Raw genomic sequence first — 17,658 nt, 5'->3', positions numbered from 1 at the left:
TGTACAGGGTTTCTGAGGCTGTAAATCTTTACAGGAGCAGAAAGCCTCATCTTTCTCCCGCGGAACAGCTGGTAGTTTCGAACTGCTGACCATGAGATTAGTAGCTTGATTCGTAACCACTACACTACCAGAGTTCCTTGTCTTAATCTTGCTAAGGTGTCTTCAGGGAAAAGAAAAAAAAGATCCAATTAAAACCCAAAACAGTAGCTTGAGAGGGATCTGCTGGGCCAGTTAAGTTAAAGGCAGAGAGACCAGTTCAAGGTTATGGTGACTGTTCACTAAGATTACAAAGGAATCAGCATAATAGATTTTCTGATGATTATGGACAGTTACTGAAAACTGTATTGGTCAGAAAAAGACCAGGGAAGTTGTGCTGAGAATTTTTCCCCAACATGACAGTGCATCTACACATTTAGGGTAGCAAGATCTATCTTACAAGAATTTCATTGGGACACCCACCCCATCTTCCCTACAGTTCTGATATTGTCCCTTCAGACTTCTGTTTGTTTCACAAACTCAAAGAACATTCAAAAAGAACACAATTTGAGTCCCTCGAGGATGTCAAAACTGCTGTTTTGATATGGTGTAAATCCAAGAGCAGAATTCTTCAAGAAAAGGTTGGAGATGGAAACACTGCCTTCAGAAATGTATGTTGTTATTAGGTGCCAATGACTCAGTACCGACTTATAGCAACCTTATGAATAACAGAACGAAACACTGCCCGATCCTGGGCCAACCTCACTACTGTTGCCACACTTGAGTCCATCGATGCTGCCACTTGGCCAATCTCCCTCTTTTTCTCCGACCCTCCACCTTACCAAACGTGATATACTTCTCCAGCGACTGGTCCCTCCTGACAATATGTCCAAAGTATGAGAGATGAAGTTTGGCCATCTTGGCCTCCAAGGAACACTCTGGCTGCACTTCTTCCAAAACCGACCTGTTGGTTCTTTTGGCAGCCCATGTCTCTATCAATATTCTCCTCCAACACCATAATTCAAAAGCATCCATTTCGCATGCATGTGAGGTTATTGGAAATAACCTCATGGCTTGGGTCAGGCACACCTTAGTCTTCAAACTGACGTCTTTGCTCTTCAACACTTTTTAAAAAGTCTTGTGCAGCAGATTTGCTAATGCAATACATCATTTGATCTCCTGACTGCTGCTTCCACAAGTGTTGATAGTTGATCCAAGAAGAATGAAGTCCTTGACAACTTCAATCTTTTCTCCATTGATAAGAATGTTGTTTATTGGTCCAGTGGTGAGGATTTTTGTTTTCTAGACATTGAGATGTAATCCATACCAAAGGCTGTGCTCTTTGATCCTCATCAGTAAATGTTTTAAGTCTTCACTTTCAGCAAGCAAGGTTGTATCATCTGCATATCGCAGGTTGTTAATGAGTCTTCCTTCAATCCTGATGCCTGGGTTTTTCTTCATATTACCCAGCTTCTCAGATTATTTGCTCACAGATTGAATAAGTATGGTGAAAGAATACAACCTTGTCGTACACCTTTCTTAATTTTAAACCATTCAGTGTTCCCATGTTCTGTTCCAACAACTGCCTCTTGGTCCAGGTAGATTCCTCATGAGCACAATTGTTCCAGAATACTCATACTTCTCAATGTTGTCCATAGCTTGTCATGATCCACACAAGAGAAAGCCTTTGCGTAGTCAATAAAGCACAGGTAAGCATCTTTCTGATATTCTCTGCTTTCAGCCAAGATCCATCGGATATCAGCAATGATATAGACCTAGAAATAATTGTTGTTAGGAGCTGACAAGTTGCTTCTAATTCATAGCAGCCCTCTGCACAACAGAATGAATCACTGCTTGAACCTGCACCATCCTCACAATTGTTACGCTTGAGCCCATTGCTGCTACTGCCACTGTGCCAATTGATCTCATTGGTGGTCTTCCTCTTTTTCATAAACCTTCTATGTCTGAAGTGTGACAAAGTCTCACCATTCTGGTTTCTAAGGAGCATTCTGGCTTTACTTCTTCCTACACGGATTTAGTGCTGGCAATTTCAATATTTGACTCCAACAGCATTACTGAAATGCATCCATTCTTTTATGGTCTTCCTTATTCACTGTCCAACTTTTGCATGCTTTTGAAATACCATGGCTTGGGTCAGGCACACCTTAGTCTTCAAACTCATATCTTTGCTCTTGAACAGGAAGCCTCGTGCAGCAGATTTGCCTAATGCAATATTTGATTTCTTGACTGCTGTTTTCCTAAGTGTTGATTGTGGATTCAAGTAAAATGAAGTCTTTGACAACTGATACATCACTGATTGGTCCAGTTGTGAAGATTTTTTCTTTTCTTTACATTGAGGTGCAATCCATACTGAATCCATCCTTTCCTTCCAGAGCAAGGCTGCATCATGAATCTGTCACAGGCTGTTAGTAAGTGGTCCTTCAGTCCTCATGCCACATTCTTCAGTAAAGGTTTTCTATGATTTTCTAGCATTACTTTTTGTCTTACCTTGGCAAACCCTGTGTGTGTGATCTGTGAGTTCTGGGTGGCCATTTTAGCAAGTAACAAACCTAGCAGACTAGAAAGTGCTGTGGGCGGGACAGTTGGTGTCAGAATTGGTAAGAACTGGAAAGTCAGAAGCTTGGAGGTATGTTTGACCTCTGCCTTATAGACATCAACCTTGGGCTGATGTTCTCTTTTTACCTCCTGAAGGTAAACAAGGAGGTCTGATGATATCAAGGGATCCCCTCAAACAAGCCTAGTCAGCACTCTTCACAATACCAAGTTTGTGGGCACCTCCTTCCTTTGCCCTGTGGCTCACTTGTTGCACGGATCTCCTTCCCATGTAACCAAATCCTTGCAACCCAGCTCCCAGTCTTCTACTGTTATCTAGTTGGAGAAGTGCCCTGACTCCCCCCAGGGGTGGAAGGTATGTATTAGCTGTGTACCTGGCACAATGGACAAACCCTTATAGGAGGCAGGAGGGTTCCCAGAGATGAAGCCCAGGCTTGCCTTCAGGAACCATCTGTACCCACAGTCATCACTGGACATTTGTTTTCAGTTGTCACTCCGGGGGCCAGTTACATGCCTTTGCTCAGCTATTTGTGATCAGCAGGCTTTGAAGCTTCTATCAGTGTAGACCCAATTACCAGAGAAGACAGTCAGCACATTACACGGACATCAGTTAGTGATAATCTTACTGGCACCAAGTTCTTGGCTTTCAGAATTGTCTTAGAAGGAAGCAGTATACAAATCATTTCGAGATCAGGACCAGGGCTTGGGGAAAATCAACACACCAAGAGTTTATACAAAACCCTTTTATTTACTGTATTTCTTCTCCCCATCCCTCTCCCCTGACCTGGGCCCCAGGCAACTTCTAAGGCTTTCTGCCGCTTAGTTCCTGAAACTGGAGCCTTGGGGACGTGGTTGAGGGCTTCTGAGAGACAGCTCCTCACCCACAGGTTGTGGAAGCTGAAGGAACTTTTCCTGCCACCACCACCCCTACTGGTGGATGCGAGGAAGCGTCAACACTTGACTCTTGTCACTGCTCCATGCCACACCAGGTCCAGACTTCCCGGAGAGGGAGCCCAGTAGCAGGGGGCAGGGTGGGGGATGGGGAATGCTGTAGCTCTGGGTCCTAAGCAACCAACAGGCAATGTGAGCAGGTTGGCCCCGATGAACTCAAGTGGGGAAGGTGTGTGTTGGAGAACCAAGGAGGGGTTACTGGCCAGGGGTAGGGCCAGCTGGGCACCTCCCAAGGCAGATTACAGTCTGAAAGAGGCAGAAGGGAGCCCTGTCCCCTCCTCTCCTCCCCTCCCCTGGACAGTGAATTCACTTTTGGTCCAAGAGCATCAGAAAAGCTACCATTTGGCAGAGAAACAGGCAGCTGGCCCCCATCTCTTGGAAATGGGTCTGGCTGCCTACCTGGTGGCCTCCACAGTCCACTTGGATGTTGTCACTCCTCTTTTCGCCATGCCTGGCTCAACATAAGCCAGACTCCAGCTGGTGGGGCAGAAAGGTGGATCCTGAGCACGGGGGCCCGGACCCTGGGGAGTTCCAATCGTGATGTTGAGATGCGGTCACTCAAGGCTCTTTCTCCACAGTCCAGCTGCCTCGAGTCCTGCTGCCATGCTGTCCCAGGCCCTGCTCTCCAGCTCAGAAGTCCGAGTCTGCGTCCATGAGTTCTGCCTCCATCAGATTGGTGCGGGAGTGGATGGGCCCCAGGCCCTGCCGGTGGCTCTGAGCCCAGGCCACGGGAACTTGGGCGCTGGGCAGAAACGGGTCCTGCAGCTCTGGGCAGAAGGGGTTGGAGACCAGGGTCCAGGCTCCCTGTCGGCAGGGCTCCCCGGCTCCCCAAGTTCCTGCAGTCACCAGGCATTTCTGGCGGGGCAGCTGAGGCAGGCGTGGTACGGCGCTGGCAGAGGGGCCAGGCATGGGGCGGGGCAGCTCGGTGGGCGGCCCTAGAGGGCACACCTCCTTCTTCCTCTTCCTCCGCTTCTTCTTCCGGCCCGGGCGCTTCTCCAGCTCCGGGGAGATCTCCGCCTCCACCAGCCACAGGTTGGCGTGCTCCTCTGGGGGTACTGGTGGTGGGAGAAGAGAACATGAGCCTAGGATCGAGCTTTGGCCACGTCACCTTGTCTCTTCTCAACCCCCACTCTTTTAGTTCCGGGGCCCCAAACCCAGACCTCTGGAACCTCAGCCAACACTTCAGATCTTACAGGGCTCTCCCCTCCACTCCCTCCTATAAAGCCCCTACTTGTAGAAACCCGAACTCTCATACCTGGGGTTGCCACAGGGGTGACAGACACATCCTGAGGCAGTATGGCTCCTCTCCGAGCTACCATCTTGGTGACATGCTGGGCCCAGGCAGAGGAGACATCTGCTGAGGGCTCATTGAGGTCAAAGGCCAAGCCGGCTGTGGGGGTAGGAAGGATAGGGATAGTGACTTCAGCCCTACAGGGACACCTACCTCATTGGGCACCATTGACTCTCCCACAGAAAGCTCACCCTGGCACCACAGTGATGGCACCCCCTTCTAAATCTGAAAAAGGAGCTAGAAATCCAATTCCTGAAACCCTAACTCTGGCCCCAGAAGATACGGGCAGAGGGCCTATTGGTGAAGACTGCACAGCATGATTAATGGAATTGATATCACTAAACTGTACACATGAAAAATGGTGAATTACATCAACATCGTGGTTTTTTTACACAACAGTTAAAAAAAAATCTCCCAGCTAGCAGATCCAGGGGAAGAAACAGAAACAAAGAAGGGACACATGGCCGGAGACAAGAGGAGACCTGAGAGCCGAGAAGAAGAGTGTGACAGAGAGGGAAACCAAGCAAACCCCACTGCTGGGGACTCTCTTCCGACTCATAGTGACTACAGGACAGAGAATCCCTCCACACAGTCTCCAAGGCTGTCAATCTGAACAGAAGCAAACGGCCTCATCTTTCTCCTGCTGAGTGGCTGCTGGGTTCAAACCGCCAACTTCATGGCTGGCAGCAGAGTGCTTAGCCCACCACACCATCCCTTTGAGGAGGCAGTGTCTTATTTCTCACAGCCTCACATCCACATCCACTTGTGCAGGCGTCAGGGGGTGGGGTGGGGGAGGGCAGCACCACAGGTGGGAGGGGGCTGGAGCTCACCCACAGGCCCATCATGGGAGACAGTGTGCATGCTGAAGGAGAGCTCCTGACCAGGGTTCTGTAGCAGCTCCCGCCGCTTTGAGAAGGCCTTAGCGATCATCTTGCTCTTTTTGATCCGTTTGGGCTCGTCATCACTCTGCCCGGTCAGCCTGAGCAGAAAGAGGGTTAGGAGGGAGGTAGTGGAGTAGCCACTGGCAACAGTCCAGGGAAAGGTCAGTGATCCCATCCCTCCTGGTAAGGAGGACCCAGAGGGTCCCCAGCCCTTCAAGAATGTTGAGGAACAGAGGTCTTTTTGGCAAAAGAGTGGGCCTGGAATACGTTCTTTGAAGCAGCAGGCTCAGTGCTTGACCTCTGTCCTCTCAAGGACAGAAGGTGCCACCAGGGGGCAGTGAGCCACAGAGAAGGGCTTTAGGTGGCTTGGAACATTCCCAAAGCTATCCTGGGAGAAGTCAGACCAGACGAGGCCTAAAGGAGGGGACACTGAGACTGAGCCAGTTGGGCACAAAGTCAGAGGGCTGGCAGCCTGCCCCACCTGTACCAGGTGCGCCTCCAGATGAGTAGCGTGGCCTTGGTCCAAACCCAGGTGCTCATGGCAATGCCAGTGCCAAACATGGCAAACAGATTGATCTTCTCTACCAGGAGGCTTGGGCGGTTCTTGATCTCACAGTCCGGGATGGGCTTCTTGGTGGGCAGCCCAATGGTCACGTTGGCCTGACACCTATGGTGAGGGACAGCAGACAGATAATGCTTTCTGGTTGAAGAAGCCCCGTGGATAGGTACCCAGACAATCCACAGACTGTAAAGAACTGAGACAGTGAAGTGATCACTGATTCTCACCACTATCTGCTTATTAGAATCAGGGGGCTGCTTGGGCTCCGCCCCATCCCAGGGGAAATCAAAATCTCTGGACGAGAAGTTTAGCAGGTAAGTCGACGCACAGCCACCGTTAAGAACCACTGCCTATAAGCTGGGACCATTGAGAAAGAGGGCCGGAAGCAGTCAGGATGTGGAGGAGCAATGTCAAGTTTAATGAGAACCTTAAATACTATCCAGGAGTTCCTAGATCGGGGCAAGTGGTTAAGCACTTAGCTAGCAATTGAAAGCTTGGTGATTTGAACACACCCAGAAGTGCCTTGGGAGAAAAGCCTGGTGATCTGCTGCCAAAAGGTGGCTGTTAAGTGGTGTCAAGTTGGTTTCAATCCATAGTGACCCCGTATAAGGTTTCTAAGGAGCAGCAGGTGAGCTTGAACCACTGACCTTATGGTCCAGTGCATTAACCCACAATGCCACACCAGGTCTCTAAAAGGTTCCAGCCTTAGAAACCCCCTGAAGCCTAGTTCTACTGCATATATGGGGTCACCATCAGTTGGAATTGACTCAACAGCAGATGTTTGCTCCTCTTCACTGAGACGCACAAAGCAGAGACAAAGCTTGTCAACATGGCCTGGAGCTAACTATGGGAGAGAGGTAACTCCTCTCTGTAAAACAATACACTCTGTCAAAGAACACATACCAATGACAAAGAGCAACTTCTGTGGCCTAAGTCAGCCAAGGAAGCCAAAACATAAACTGACTTACACATCCAGGCCATGGGCATGCAGAGGGAAGGGTGGAGCTGAGCAGAGACTTGAAGGCGGTCTGTCATGTCTGGCAAATTACAGAGCAAATGCTGTCTTGGGCAGCCAGACAGAGTAAGACAGCCAGTTTAGTCTGCTGTCTGGGGAGGGGCTCTGTCTTCCAGCCCTTCTCTAGGACCTCCTCTGCTGCCTCTGAGTCCCGGGCCCGCCCTCACTTACAGCACATAGTCTCGGAAACTGCGTTCCCACTCTGCCTGGTTGAAGAAGTCATAGAAATGGCAGCTGAATGTGATGAGCACAAAACCAAAGGCCAGGAAACCAAAGATGCCTGTGGAGTCAAAAGCGTTTCTCTAAGAGTGGATTTATAGAAAAGGCACATCTTTCAAATTCAGCATGGATAGCTCCACATCATTCATACATTCATTCATTCACTCAGCAATTCTGTGCTTAATTATTATTTGGCAAGCAAGGAGCCCTGGTGGCTATTAACCAAAAAGTCAGCAGTTTGAACCCACCAGAGCTGCTGTTACATGGGAGAAAGCTGTGGTACTCTGCCTGTCAGGATGGCTGACTTGAAAACCATATGGGGCAGACCAATTCTGTCCTATAAGGCCGCTATGAGTCTGAAGTCACTTGATGGCAATGGGGATGCATGTGCCAAGCAAGGATGGCATAGATGATTAAGCACTATGCTACTAACCAAAAGGTTTGCCATTGGAATTTACCTAGAAATGCCTCAAAAGAAAGATGTGGTTTTCTACTTTTGAAAGACTACAAGCCATTGAAACAAATGCTACAGACCACAGTTCTAATCTGAAACCTTGGGGTCACTAAGAGTTGTAAGCAAGTTGACGGTAACTTTGTGCCAAACAGAAAAGCCTGATGGCGCAGTAGTTCATTGTGGACTGCTAACTGAAAGGTCGACAGTTCAAACCCACCAGTCACTTCTCAGGAGAAAGAGGTGGCAGTCCACTTCCACAGAGATTGTTACTGTGAAGTGCTGTTGAGTCAGTTCCGACTCATAGCAACCCTGTATAGGGTTTCCATGGAGTGGCTGGTGAGTTTAAACTGCCAACCTTGTGGTTCAAACTGACCTTGTGGTTGAATGCTTATCCTATAGTGCCACACCAGGACCCCATAAGAGATTATGGCTTTGAAACCCGATGGGGGCAGTTCTACCCCATCTTATAGGGGCCCTGTGAATCGAAATCGACTCGATGACAACAGGTTTGGTTTTTGTGTGTGTACGAACCAATGTGCTCAGAGCAGGACAAGGGGCCACCAATGATCCCATCCTCTGGTATCTAGAAGCTTCATATTAAAACTGAAGGGTCTGTGCGCTTCCTCCGAGTACTTTGCTTTTTAAAAACTGATTTTTTTTTTATTACAAAAGGGATAAATGTTCTATGTGGGAAGTAAAATACAGAGGTTTAAAAAGAAATCGCAAACCTTTCAGCTGAACTAACCCATGTTGACAATGTGGCGTATTCTTGTCTCTTTTCTTACAAATAAATGGACAGAGAGAGAACCGGTTAATGAGCTCATTCTAGAAACAAACATTACACTATAACTTGCTTTTCTTTTCTTCTCTAATACATTGGAAAACAAGTGCAGGTGGAGGGGTCGGGGCCAGGATAGGCGGCTACCAACACCTTAGGGGTCAGAGCAGCAGTGGGGGGGGCAGTGTTTGCCCCACGAGACCCTGAAAAGCAGCAGAATCAGGGGTGAGTTCAGGCTGGGTTGGGTTCAAGAGCTGCGCTGTCCAAAATAAGGGGAGAAGGGAACCAAGACGACTGGAGGGCTCAGGGAGAGGGATGTAGCCATGGGAGCCGTCTTGGTACAACTCCAGAATTCTTCGAGCTGAGAAAGCTCTTTTTCTATTGAGCTGCTGCTGGAAACACACACACGTACACATGCACACACCATGTCCTTGTCCCGATGGCTGTAACTGTCCCACTGACTCACTGCATCCTCCCAGACCCTTGTCTCACCCAGGCGCAGCATGGTCTCGTTGATCTTGCTGGCAGCCTTCTCACTCAGCAGCCCAGGGTGGTTGCTCTTGATGGAGAACAGAGTCATAACTCCTGCACAGGGGGAGACCTCAGATGTTAGGACGGGGGTGAGGTCACACAGTTAGGGGGAGGGCTATGTGAGGGAAGAGGGTCCACGGTCCTGGAGTCCTGGTGTCTAAAGCTCAGGGAACTGGAGACATGGGGAAAATGAAGAGCCAGCTAGTGGAATCCCTTATGGCCTGGGATGACTGGCAGAGCTCCAAAGGTTAGCTTAGAAGAAAGAGGGAGCCTGGTTCTGGCTGGGCCACTCTGAATAAAGCCCCATGGTCAAGGATGTTTGATGGAAAAGGCACAAAATAGATTGTAAAACAGCCCCACCCAGGGAAGTACATTGTGAGCCACAACCAGCATCTTAAAACATTTTTAGTAGCCGTATTAACAAAGTACAAAGAAACACGTGAAATAAATCTTAATGTATTTTATATACTTGGTGTGGCACTGTGGGATAAAGCACAAGGGCGATTTGAACCACAAGATTGGCGCTTCCAACTCATCAGCCCACTCCTTGGAAACCTTATACCCATATGGTCGCTACGAGTCAGAATTGACTCGACGGCACTTAGCAATAACAATAAATACACTATCATTTCCATGTGTAATCAATGTAACAAATTCTTAAAGAGCCATTTCTCATTCTCTTTTGAGTTCTGAGTCCTTGAAAGGCTTTACACTTAGAGCTCAGCTCAGTTTGGATTCGTTTCACTTCAGCTGCTCCAGAACCCCCGTGGCTAGCGACCACCATACAGGACCCCACAGAGACAACACATACACCAGAGAGTCAAACCCACTGCCACAAAAATGGATAAGAAGTGGCTGGACAGAATGAAGGCTGAGAATCCAGGGTGAGGAAACAGAAGTCTACAGAAAACTAAGATAACACATTGAGCTACATGGGGACCAAGGCTTCCTGTGGAGGTGGCAGGTGGAGATGAGGAACTCACATGTGAGGTGAAAACCCTGTGTGTTGGGGGAGGTGAGAAGACGAGTCCCAAAAGACTGAGGGGGTACAGGCATACCTTGTTTGACTGCAGTGTGCTTTACTGTGCTCGCAGACATTGCGTCTTTTACAGACCGAAGGTTTGTGGCAACCCTGCCTCAAGCAAGTCTAGTGGCGCCATTTTCCCAATAGCCTGTGCTCATTTCATGTCTATGACCCATTTAGGTTATTCTCCCAACATTTCAAACTTTTTCATAGCGCACGCTTAATAGACTTATATAAGAGAATGTAAACATTACTTTGATTTGGACTGGGAAACAAGATTCATGTGACTCGATTTATTGAGACATTGACTTTATTGTGGTGGTCTGGAACCTAACTCACAATATCTGAGAGACCTACAAAAACTCATGGGCACACACACACACACATCTACTGACCCCCATCCCGCCAGTTCCAAAGGCCCTGAACTGGTCCATGTGGACAGCGGAGGTTTTCCTGGGTTGGCTCCGCACAAGTACACCAGTACTGGAACCCACCCAAGCTCCACTCACTAAGCAGGAAACCCTGCCACAAGGCCCTGAAGAAAACGTAATTCTGAGTGTTTTATAACTGAGTGTCCGTGGTGCTTGGCCGCCAAGAGCGGGCACCTCCTTCCTTGTGCACTCAGGCCCAGACCTAGGTACAGCACATGCTCTGTACATTGTTGTCTGACTAGCCCTGCCTGGTCTCCACTCACCTCGGATGAGGAAGTAGCCTCCCACAATGAGCACCAAGCCAATGGGGGCCAGCACGAAGCCAGCGCGGTATCGGTAGTTCTTGTAGCCCACAAAACAGATGCCGCTCACGGAGTCCCCATCCACCTGCAGCAGGAAGAGGGGAGGACAGAGTTGGTCACTGGCCCGCCACCCAAGCCTGTCCAGTTCAGACCTCCAACCCCGTCCACTCACTTACCTGGGCCACTGCAAGGATGGTCACCGTGAGCACAAAGGGGAGTGACCACGTGAGCAGGTGGAAGTAGGAGGTCTTGCCTGAAAGAGGCTGGTAGGTGGTGCCCAGGGCTTTGAAGGAGGTGTGCCAGGCATAGGTGAGGACCACAAACCAGACCACGCCAGCCATCAGGGCATAGTAAACGATGACAAAGATGATGACACAGGAAAGGGTCTCGTTGGAGCTGCGCAAATATGTGGGGGTCATTCTGGATTCCCTCTAGCAGGCCCCACATCCTGCCCCCAGATCCTTGGTCTCTAAGGTCTGGAGGTCCCCCGGGAGACAGGACTCAGGTCAGATTTCAAGAAGACACAGAAGATGCCCATCCGGACAGACGCAAACCACCACAGTCCTAGCCCTGAATCTGAACACTGAGATCTTGAATGCAAGGGGGCAGAGCAGAACCCTACATTGAAACCTCAGATATAGGTTCCCCTTCCCTCCACCCCTCACCCTCATCTCTGAGTCCCCAAGACACCTACGTGGGCTCCCCAAGCCTCATGGTGCCATCTGCCCGGCAGACAATCTCCCGGCGAGCACCGTCCATGAATTGGGCCAGCCAGCCAATGCTGCCCACAAAGAAACACGCATTGACGTAGAAGAGAATAACAGCAGGGTAGCGATTCGAATTCCGCCAATCAGCAACAAACGTGGCCTAGAGAGGGAAGTGGGGCCTGCTCAGTGAGGCTAGGGTCCCTCTGCTGCCTCAGATCCCCCAAGAAAACAGTTGTCATTGAGTTAATTCCAACTCATGGCAACCCCATGGCTGTGACCTTTCAGATGCTGATCACCAGGCATTTCTTCTGAGGCGTCTCTGGGATTTGAACCTTTCTGTTAGTTGCCCAGTGCTTAACCATTATGGTTCCCCAGGGACTCCCAGATTACCCCAATCATGACTCTTCCCTGGGGACCCCTGCCAAGATGCCACCTTTTTTCTTAACGATCGGGCTCCCCTCCCATCTTACTGGCTGAGGGTTTCGGGGCCCTGCGGCCTCTCCCTGGGACCCATCCCGCCCGCAGCCCGCCTCTGCTGACCAGGGTGAAGAACGTGCAGAAGCCTGTGACAGCGCCGAAGCCGGCGATGTAGCTGTGCATGTCCTGGTGTTCATCCTCTGTGAAGAGGGGGTTCTGGCATTGGATACCGCAACCCTCCACGTCCTCGTACCAGCTCTTGGGGTTGTCTGTTCGAACCAACGGAACCTCACACTGGCCCGAACTGTTGAACTTGATGTTTTGCACCTCATTCTGCCATCAGGGATGGGGAGGGGACAGGGTAAAAAGGAGAGAAGGGTTCAAGGAGACAGCTTCTGGAGACAGGTTCCTGGGGTCTGAACCCCAGCCTTGCCACTTATTGGCTATGTAACCATGGGCAAAGTATCCGACCCTTCTGTACCTTGGTTTCCACATCTGTAAGAGAACAGTACCTATTCCCTGGTGCTAATTAAAGGCTAAATGAATATGTAAAAGGCTTGTAATAGCATTTGGCATGTTGTAAATAATAATCAGTATTAGAATTTTATTTTCACCATCCAGGACTAGATCACACCTACCTCTTGGTGTGTCTTGTTCTACATTATGTGTGTTGAAGCTCCCCTTGTATAATGCAAGATTCTATATAGAATGGCTAGCTTCCTATTATCCAGCACTCCTGAGCTCTCCGACACCTAACAGAGTGAAGCCTCTAAAGGGTTCTGCCGGATACAAGCAGTAATTTCTTCCTGGGAGCTAACCTCACCTGTGAGCTGCACGGGCTCTGTGGCCTGCAGACCTGATGGCATGGCTTGTGGGCCTCAGGATGGGCCCTGTTCTGTGCCTGTTACTTCCCAGCCCGACCCCCAGTCCTGTTCCCCACAGAGCACTCACAGGGCAGCCTTCAGGGAAGCGATCGGGGGTGCAACGCAGGAAGTCTGGCCAACCTCGCTCCCGCTCCACGATGGCACAGGGGCCGCGGGTGGCCTGGCAGAGGGTGCGGCTGGGCAGCTCCACCCGGTCATTCTCACACTTGGGCACGTACACGGCACACAGCAGGGGCTGGATCACTGCCCAGCAGCGAGGGGCATTCCGGAGGCCTGTGGTGGCAACAGTGTGGACACACTGGGGTGAAGACCCCTCCTCATTCTGACCACAGACACAGTCACACCCTGCCCCCCAGACCTCAGGCATCTCTCTTTGCCAGACCACTGACCATGGTGCATCTCACCAGGGCAGTGGGGCAGCCAATTCTTTGTGCTGTGTGGCAGGGCATTCAGGATTCCTAGATGCAGCCAATAGAGCCCCTCCGTCACTGTGTTGCCACAGTGGGCTCTAGGCTGCTGGTAATGTTCTATTTTGTAATATGGTGCCAGCTATGTGGGCGAGTTTGCTCTGAAAATCAAGTTTACCACCTATACACTTTTCTGTATGCACAAGAGCCCTATTAAAGTGGCCCCCACTGCCAATGCTCATTAGGGCAGGCAGCAACCTAGGAAATCAACCCTAGGTTGATTTCCATGTTCTGTACCATTCTTAAAACCTACATCCCTCTGCTAGAGGGGAGAGGTACCCCACCCCTCATGGAATCCATTCACCAGAACTGGGGCTTCCCACACCCAGACCCACAGAACCCCTGTTCCTCTTACCACACTGACGTGACAGAGAGAAGAGGTGGGAGCTTAAGAAGAGGTAATCAGAGGAGCCAGGTACTCCAAAGCCAGAGGAGGAAACAGGAAGTCAGATGGAGAGAAACAGAGGAGGCTCTGTCCAGCACAGAGGGAGGAAAGGTGTGGTCAGTAAGGCAGAAACAGGCCCAGGCCTCCCCCAACCCTGCCCAGGCCTCTACCCCGCTCATCCTAGTGGCTCGGCTCCCTCTGGACTCGAAATCATCCCTGTGTGAACAAGACCCATTTCCCAAGGAAGACACTGTATCAGGAGAAACTTCAGAGAAGGTGACTATCAACACGGGAGATGGTCACATAGCTAGACTGGGAGGAGGTAGCGTACACGGATCTGCTCCCGTAAAGACTGTTGTTGTTGTTAAGTGCTGTTGAGTCGGTCCCAACTCTTAGCGACCCTGTGTAGGGTTTCCAAGGAGCGGCTGCTGAGTTTGAACTGCTGACCTTATGGTTCAAACCGACCTTCTGCTCCAGTGCCTTATCCCACAGTGCTATACTGCAAAGATAACAACCTTGGAAATCTTACCGGGCAGTTCTGCTCTGTCATATATGATTGCTATGAGCCAGAACTGACTTCGTGACACACAATATTTAAGAAGGAGCCCTAGTGGTACAATGATAAAGCGCTTGGCTGCTAACTGAAAGGTCAGTGCTTTAAACCTACCAGCGTATTTAAACCTGGTGATCTGTTCTTGTAAAGGTGAGAGTCTAGGAAACCCTATGGGTTCTACTTTGTCACATGGGGTTGCTAAGAATAAAAAAAATCAATCTAACAGCACCGAACAACAGCAACAATCTACAGGGAGCACGGGTATACTGTTATTACCCTGCCTGAGTCCAAATCTTAGCGCTCTCACTTCCCAAATGTGTGATCGGGGGAAATGAGCTAATTTCAATCCTCAGCCTCAGTTTCCTCATCTGTAAAGTAGGAGTGATAGAATTATTTCAAGGAACTGTTGTGAAGATTGAGACAATGCATTAAATGTGCTTAGCGGCGTCCCTGTCATAGAGTAAGCACATGCTAGCTGTTGTTATTACCTGTCAGTGGCCTTCTACTGCTCACAGCTCTCATCTCTGCCAAACCCTCTATGAGACTATAAATCTTTCTGGGAGTAGACAGTTTCATTTTTTGCCCAATAGCTAGTGGGTTTGAACTGCCAATCTTGTGGTTAGCAGACCCATAGAGGCAGAGTAGTTCCAAAGATGGAGACCAAGTTTCCACTGCTGTTGTTAAGTGTTGTCGAGTTGGTTGTGACTAATAGTCACCTGTATGGGGTTTCCAAGGAGCAGCTGGGTGGGTCTGAACTGCCAACCTGGTGGTTCGAAGTCCAGTACTTATCCTACAGTGCCACACCAGGAGTCCAAGTTTCCACCAGGGAAGAAGACATCGCCTCAGGCAATGGTTCCCAACTCTGACTCAGATCAACATCCTGGGGAACTTTTACTATTCCAGCCTGAGGGTCCCCCCTCAGAATTTCTCACTAAGTGGATCAGGTGGCTGACAAGGAGGGGTGGGAAGGGGTGCCTGTAAAGAGGCAGCACAAGGGAATATTTGGGGATGATGAGGCTGTTCTTTATCTTGATTGTGCTCATTATTTATAACGTGGTGCTGTAGGATAAGCACTGGATTGCTAACCACAAGGTCGGCAGTTCACACCCACCAGCAGCTCACAGAAACCCTATATAGTGTCACTATGAATTGGAACACACTCTACAACACACAACAAAAACAGGTTTTTATCAAGGCAGTTCTATTGATGTGGTTGTTAAGCAGCTTGGCTACTAAATGAAAACTCAACAGTTCGAACCCACCAGCCTATTTCTCAAGAGAAAGTTGTGGCAGTCTGCTCCCATAAAGATGACAGCATTGGAAACTCTAGTGTCCTATAGGGGGCACTATGAGTCAGACAGTATACAACAACAACAGCAACATGCATTTGTCAAAACTCACAGAAATCTGTTGTTGTTGCTAAGTATCATCAAGCTGGGTCCAATTCATTAGTGACCCTGAACAGGGTTCCTGAGTTTGAACCGCTGAGCTTGTGGTTCAAACCGACCTTCCAGCCTAGCGCTCACCCTATAACACCACACCAGGACTCCTACAGAGCTCTACAATCAAAAAACTCAACTTTATGTTGATTAAACAATAAATTTTAAATTGGGGCCTGGGGAGGAGTTCCCTAGAGTAAAAAGTATTCTAGAGGAGCATCAGAGAATTAATTAAGAGAAATATTATGAAATTCATGGCAATTATCAGCTTTTAAAAATGTCACCTGTTTTCATTCTAAATAAATATTCTATTTCAGACTTTAAAAAAAAACTACTCCCCCCAAAAGGTAATATTATTAAGTAAATCTTAAAGGATCATTAGGGAGCCATCTAGGAAAACAGTACATTAGATCCTTACCCATTCATTACATCAAAATAAATTCAAGATGGTTCAAAAATAATTACATTATTTTAAAAACGAGAGCGAAGATCATTCAAGTACTAGAGCAGAACATGGAAAATTGTTTCTAGACCTTTACATGGTGATGACCCAAATGACACAAACTCAGAAGCCATGAAATAAAAGAGTAAAAGAAAAGATTTCAGAAAAATAGATAAATTCAGTAGGGCAGAACCAAACAAACTCATAAAGCAACAAACTGAAAAAAATATTTCCAATATGTATCAGCGGTAAAGAGCTAATTTCCTTATATGTACAAATATCCTCCAAGTTGGTAGGAAACAGACACCAGACAGTGTTTCATTCTGTTGTGCATAAGGTCGCTATGAGTCAGAATCTACTCAACAGCACTGAACAACAACCTAAAGGTCAGCTGTTCAAATCCACTCAGCAGCCCTGCAGGTAAGATGCCTGGCAGTCGGTTTCTATAAAGATTTTAGTCAAGAAAACCCTATGGGGGCAGCTCTACCATGTCACATTGGGTCGTCAGGAATCAAAATCAACTGGCCGGCATCACCACCAACACTGAAAAATGGGCAAAAGTCACAAACAGAACAGATCACACCAATGCAAAACAAATGACCTTTCAACACATAAAAAGGTGCACAACTTCACTTATGAAAAAAGAAACATGCAACATTACGATGAGATATCATTTTTAACTTTTGTACAGATACAGGATCTGAAGATACTGTATTAGCTAGAGTGTAAGGGAAATCGGCATGTTTATAGATTACTAGTAGGAATAAAAATGAGTAAACACTTGTGAAGGTTATTAGGCATTATCAATCAAAACTGTAACTTAACAATTCCCTGCACATATTCAGAAAAACACAGGTTAATCATTGCAGCTTTGCTGTAACTACAAGAGTACAGTCTGACTGTTTATCCACAACAGAAGACCAATTCAATGAAATAGCATCATTATAATAGGACTCTATGCAAAACGGAGCTATCGGCACTAAAGTGGAACGATTGCCAAAACATCAGTATGTTATATAAACAATCAAGTCCAGAACAGTCTACAGAGCATGCTAATATTTACAGGGAAAAGATTGGAGCACATCTACACTTGTCAGCTGTCACTAGAAGGCTACTGGTGGTTGTCTTTTGGGAATGGAAATGGGTAGCTTCAGAGGGCCTAGGTGCCATTGTCATAGCAACTCTACGTAACACAGAACTAAACACTGTCTAGTTCAGCACCATCCTCACAATCCTACGGTGTTTAAGCCCATTGTTGCGGCCACTGTGTCCATCCTTCTCCTTGAGGGTTTTCCTCTTTTGTACTGACTCTCCTGATTACATGTCCAAAGTTTGTGAAATGAAGTCTTGCCATTTTTGCTTCTAAGGAGCATTCTGG

At 48.3% G+C, this 17,658-nt stretch overlaps 1 protein-coding gene across 1 annotated transcript in view; it reads right to left on the bottom strand.

The window, feature by feature from the left end:
• Window positions 1-4,107: 4,107 nt before the first annotated feature.
• The window catches only part of SMO (smoothened, frizzled class receptor), a 28,788-nt gene continuing 15,237 nt past the window's right edge, over window positions 4,108-17,658 (bottom strand). Inside the window, exons 2-12 of the mRNA XM_006861124.1 lie at window positions 13,062-13,267; window positions 12,234-12,443; window positions 11,681-11,853; window positions 11,163-11,382; window positions 10,948-11,071; window positions 9,191-9,283; window positions 7,419-7,527; window positions 6,155-6,340; window positions 5,623-5,771; window positions 4,757-4,891; window positions 4,108-4,556 (exon numbers count right to left, since the gene is read on the bottom strand). Coding sequence (XP_006861186.1) covers window positions 4,132-4,556; window positions 4,757-4,891; window positions 5,623-5,771; window positions 6,155-6,340; window positions 7,419-7,527; window positions 9,191-9,283; window positions 10,948-11,071; window positions 11,163-11,382; window positions 11,681-11,853; window positions 12,234-12,443; window positions 13,062-13,267 — 2,030 coding nt within the window. The 3' untranslated portion in view covers window positions 4,108-4,131. The remainder of the gene's footprint in view (window positions 4,557-4,756; window positions 4,892-5,622; window positions 5,772-6,154; window positions 6,341-7,418; window positions 7,528-9,190; window positions 9,284-10,947; window positions 11,072-11,162; window positions 11,383-11,680; window positions 11,854-12,233; window positions 12,444-13,061; window positions 13,268-17,658) is intronic.

This window comes from Chrysochloris asiatica, unplaced genomic scaffold (assembly GCF_000296735.1).
Source record: "Chrysochloris asiatica unplaced genomic scaffold, ChrAsi1.0 scaffold00041, whole genome shotgun sequence".
Classification (NCBI taxonomy): Eukaryota; Metazoa; Chordata; class Mammalia; order Afrosoricida; family Chrysochloridae; genus Chrysochloris; species Chrysochloris asiatica.
This window is presented reverse-complemented; position numbering and strand designations above follow the sequence as displayed.